General features: G+C 41.3%; 1 protein-coding gene across 1 annotated transcript in view; it reads right to left on the bottom strand.

Moving 5' to 3' along the window:
• Positions 1 to 2,646: 2,646 nt before the first annotated feature.
• Positions 2,647 to 5,000, bottom strand: part of triqk (triple QxxK/R motif containing) — a 19,975-nt gene continuing 17,621 nt past the window's right edge. The window contains exon 4 of the mRNA XM_076301441.1: positions 2,647 to 3,302. Coding sequence (XP_076157556.1) covers positions 3,195 to 3,302 — 108 coding nt within the window. The 3' untranslated portion in view covers positions 2,647 to 3,194. The remainder of the gene's footprint in view (positions 3,303 to 5,000) is intronic.

Raw genomic sequence — 5,000 nt, forward strand, 5'->3', positions numbered from 1 at the left:
CACTGGGGTCTACCGGCCATCAGCCCTAGATGGATGGATATGCTATCCTCATCTGCTGTCAGTGGAAAATTGCCATAGAGAAGAATATGGGTATGTATAGCTCTAAAATAAATTGATGTTTGGGGAAATGGTATCAGGTTTGATGTATTTTGTTTGTCTTCCAGGTAGCACGGCTTTTCCATCCGCGTTGCCCTCAGCGTAGGTCGTGCTGCTGTCTTGTCTGTCTTAGTTTTGTTTGGTTTCTGTTTAGCTTTGCTCGCACTTGGCAACTGCTTGCATTGTACTTGTACCCTTCTGTTTTACTTTACTTTATTATCTTAGTTATACAGTGTGTGTTTTGCATAGTCTGGGAGCAACAACTTTTAACTATTTGTTAATTTGGCAGGCAGGGTTCTCGCTGGCGGGAGGCTAGTCCGTTACCTAGTGGTGGTGCAGTAAAGATGCACATTTTGGTGTGGTCTGCGGTGTCATGATTTGATCTTTCTTGCTGTGCGTGTGCATGTGTGTGGGCTCTAGGGCACGTTATCAGTAGTCTGCCTCCCCCCAGGTAAGCCTCTGCCTTGCTCATCCTGCTCCATCGTGCCTCCCCTATGGAGCCTGTGCTAGTTGTGATCATTTTTAATAAACAAAGGTGCAACAAGAAAACATAATAAATATTTTTGTACTTTCCTAACCCAGACTAGTCTTTATGTCTTTTTGCAGCTCTCCCCCCTTCCTTTTCCCTGGTTTTAGTTAAATAAACTTGGTCATGTTTCCACTGGAATTCACGTCTCTGCCTCGTGTATACGAACCTGTGTGCTATGGTGCAATAGTGTGTGCTCTTAACTCATTCCCTGGGTACTAGGCCCAGGGTGGCGTAGTCTGGCTAAAGTGATTGGCATTTAGTGCCGCTTTCCCTCTTCGAAAACCTTGCCCTGCTACAATTGCAAAGGCGACTTGAATTTACAATCAACTGTTTTGTATTCTATTCTGTAATTCCAGTTGTCAGAAATCAAAGGATGCACTGCTGGAGATAAAAGACTGTACGACAAAGAAATAACAACTTGTGTGTGTAAAAAAGGGGTGAATAATTTTAGAAAATAGAGTAAAATAAATGAGTGTGAATGGGGGAAAGTGGAGGTGGCAGATGTAGAGGGAGTGAAAAGGAGACTAAAGAGTTAAGAGAGTTTAACTGTAGGGAGAAAGAGACTAAAGAGTTACAGTAAGCGAGTTTAACTGTAGGGAGAAAGAGACTAAGAGTTAAGAGAGTTTAACTGTAGGGAGAAAGAGACTAAAGAGTTAAGCGAGTTTAACTGTAGGGAGAAAGAGACTAAAGAGTTAAGCGAGTTTAACTGTAGGGAGAAAGAGACTAAAGAGTTAAGCGTAGGGAGAAAGAGACTAAAGAGTTCAGAGAGTTTAACTGTAGGGAGAAAGAGACTAAAGAGTTAAGCGAGTTTAACTGTAGGGAGAAAGAGACTAAAGAGTTACAGTAAGCGAGTTTAACTGTAGGGAGAAAGAGACTAAAGAGTTAAGAGAGTTTAACTGTAGGGAGAAAGAAACTAAAGAGTTACAGTAAGCGAGTTTAACTGTAGGGAGAAAGAGACTAAAGAGTTAAGCGAGTTTAACTGTAGGGAGAAAGAGACTAAAGAGTTAAGCGAGTTTAACTGTAGGGAGAAAGAGACTAAAGAGTTACAGTAAGAGAGTTTAACTGTAGGGAGAAAGAGACTAAAGAGTTAAGCGAGTTTAACTGTAGGGAGAAAGAGACTAAAGAGTTAAGCGAGTTTAACTGTAGAGAGAAAGCGACTAAAGAGTTAAAAGAGTTAGCGAGTTTAACTGTAGGGAGAAAGCGACTAAAGAGTTAAGCGAGTTTAACTGTAGGGAGAAAGGAAGAGAGAGATGGAGATTGGTTTAGAGAGGGCTTTCTATGGCAAGGTCAGAGTACTAACAATTTTATCATCTTTTTTGTAACATGCCAGAGCTGCACACACACACACCCAAACACACACACCATACAAAGCTCAAGGTAACAGCAGCTAGATGATTAGAATTCCTACATGTTTTGTGGCACATTCAGGCCACACACATACAAAACCAAGCATTCCACTGCAGTCACCCACCAAGGTCCTACTCATAAAGTCCTTTCATGCAGGGCCCTTTCCCTGCTTCCCTGATCCCTTTGGCCTTTCATAGATAGATAGATAGATAGATAGATACTTTATTGATCCCTAGGGGAAATTCAAATTTCATGGAGCAAAACACAAAGCGAATGGAGCGAGGAGATTGTATTTGCCATGCTAATCATTTCTGTGGTGTTGAAGAATGCTCTGTGCATGGATGGGGTAGGGGGTGGGGGGGGTTAACGTGAGGTAGCGGGCACTTGAGTATTCCAGACACAATCAGAGGCAGGCGCTCCAACTCTTAATCTCCAAAGCCGTGATCGGAGGCGTGTGTAAGCAGACAGCACGGCACGGGAATGCTGTCGGTGTGATTCCCGGATGAACGTGATGCCCGGATGAACGGATGCACGTACGGATCAAAATTAAAACACAGAGATTTCTAGAAGTTAGACAGAGTGTGATGGAGGGAGACGTGGAGGGGGATGTACTCAAACCACCTTAGCTGTAGATGACGTCTTGTGAAGGACAGCAGACAATGATTTGAAATGAAATGTGCGCTTTGAAAAGAATGTCCTTTCATTATACCGAGAAATTTCATATATTGCCGAGAACTTTACAAATCCTTCAATATTTATTAAAAAAAGAAACATGGAGATAGAAAACAAATCACAATCAGTTTACATTTGAAACAAGTTTCAAAAGAAAATTCAAAACAATGAGACTTGAGTTCAAACAAAATAAGTAACAAATCTTTAACAGTGAATAATAGAATATAATCTCTGAGCAAGGCAATTTAAAGTGAATTTCGTGATTTTTTTTTTTTTTTTTAACATGAGATCCTCACACACAGTTTGTCATGTTTGTGTTGGAAACACGCCCTTAAAGGCTGCAGGCTTTTGGCGTTTTGCTTCATGTGCTTCTTTAGACATCTCACACAGTGGTTGTAAAGGATGCAAACGCACTCCACAGATACTGTAGAGACATGAGCTTGGTCACAGTGGTCACCGTGGCGACCCGAGAGCCTCTGCAGGCTGGTGGTCCACTGGTCACCAGCCACATGCGGGCAGCACAACGATGAGCACTGCACTAAGACCTCCTTTAGTCCATGTCCACATCCATGTCCAGTTCTGTGCTCAGGTTCAGGTAGAAGAATGCATAGACGCAAAGCAGGAACACCAGGATCGCCACGACAACCAGTAGGATGTCCTGAGAAGGAACCAGAGAGACAAAAAGGGAGACATTGAAAAAGAGTCATGATATCATGTCTGGGAGAAAACCGCTGATTGAAACAAATAGGAGCATTTTTTTTTTCTGATTAACCATGAGGATGGCGCCCACTCCCTCACTTCCCTCACAGAAAAAAGCTTGATGCAATGGACTGCACAGAACTTAATGTCCCAAAAAACATCTTTATTTCTAACGAGGAGTTTTATGGCAGCTAATGACGAAACTGCACTGATGATGTCTGGAGAAGTGGGGTGACACTCAGCTTTCAATTAGATTTGTTCAAATAGCTATTCATTGCCTATTGTGTAGAATAACAATCCTCATCAACTTCAGATTTCATTAAGAGCACTCATGTATTTAACCAAGGCATTGGTCTTTGCCTTGACAAGTCATTATCAAACTTTGTAATCAAATCTAAAGTGCTTAAGGTGCTAGTTTAGAGTGAGTGTGCATTGAGAGCACGCTGCATGGTTGAAGAATGTTTTCGCCTGCTTTAGAATGCCTAGAGTTCCCACACAAGCTTGTTGAGTGGCCTTGGCTGGCTTCTGATTAAGTCTTACAAGCGCCCACACATCTTTAATTTACATAATGCTATTCTGCTCTCCTGGGAAGGTTAGCCATGCATGGCACAAAGTAAACAATGGATTATTGAATCACAACATCACAATCAATATGTTGCAGTATTTTCTCCATGGCTCTTCTCTGAGAGTGTGATGTGTAGTTGACCATGAGGTCAAAGAACCAAACTTGCATGTTTTTGGAAAGGCATCAGGGAATGGCCATGTTTAACTGATGATAGAAATCATCAAGGATACCTTTTCTGTGGGTGAACTTTATCATCATTCACTTTATTTATATAGAAAATTACTCTACTCTGTTTTCAAAACAAATGCATTGATCAAAACAATTTAGTTCATCACTGGTTTACACTGTAAACAAACAACAGTTGCTGTTTTTAAACCATGACACTTGTAAAAAAAAGGTTTCAAAAACATACAAATAAAAAAAATATATAAAAATGTTAAAGACAATGATAAGAGATTAGGTATGCAGGCAGAGTAAATTAAATTTCATTGTTTATACTTGAAATATAGCAAGACATTGCGTTACGCTACCTTAGTCAACCCTTTAAGAGAAAACACAGAATACCTGCCTTTATGCCTTGACCTCAGTCAGTAGACTGTGCAGACGAAAAACAGTCCTAAAGCTACAAAACTATAAAGAATGAGTTGGAAAGAAGGCAAAACGCAAAGGCCCATTTAACACACATAAAATGGCAAAAAATGATGAAGAGAAATAAAGAAGACAGGAGAGGAGCTATTAAACAGAGCAATGGAGTTTGTTCACACACACACACACACACACACACACACACGCACACACACACATCAAACAGGAGACACACAATTTCGCCTCAGAGCCTGAAGCCTCCACGCGATAAGGCTCCCAACAAACACAGCTAATAATAATTCTGGCTGATAAATTGAAGGGGGGCTATTAAAGCGCACCACGACGGCCATGACTATCTGTGTACAGGCTGGAGCAGCAGTCATCAGTGTGTACATCCTCATTAGCTGACGCTGCCCCTCGCATTAATCTTGTCCCAGCCAGGCACCAAACAGCTTAAGTCGCCCCTTAATTGGAAAACTTTTAAATTTCACGCACTTCAGTTTCATA

The sequence above is a fragment of the Alosa pseudoharengus genome, unplaced genomic scaffold (genome assembly GCF_046254945.1).
Source record: "Alosa pseudoharengus isolate Yale_2024_CS ecotype anadromous, Long Island Sound unplaced genomic scaffold, YU_APseudo_1.1 YU_APseudo_1.1_scf_23, whole genome shotgun sequence".
In the NCBI taxonomy this organism is placed as follows: Eukaryota; Metazoa; Chordata; class Actinopteri; order Clupeiformes; family Clupeidae; genus Alosa; species Alosa pseudoharengus.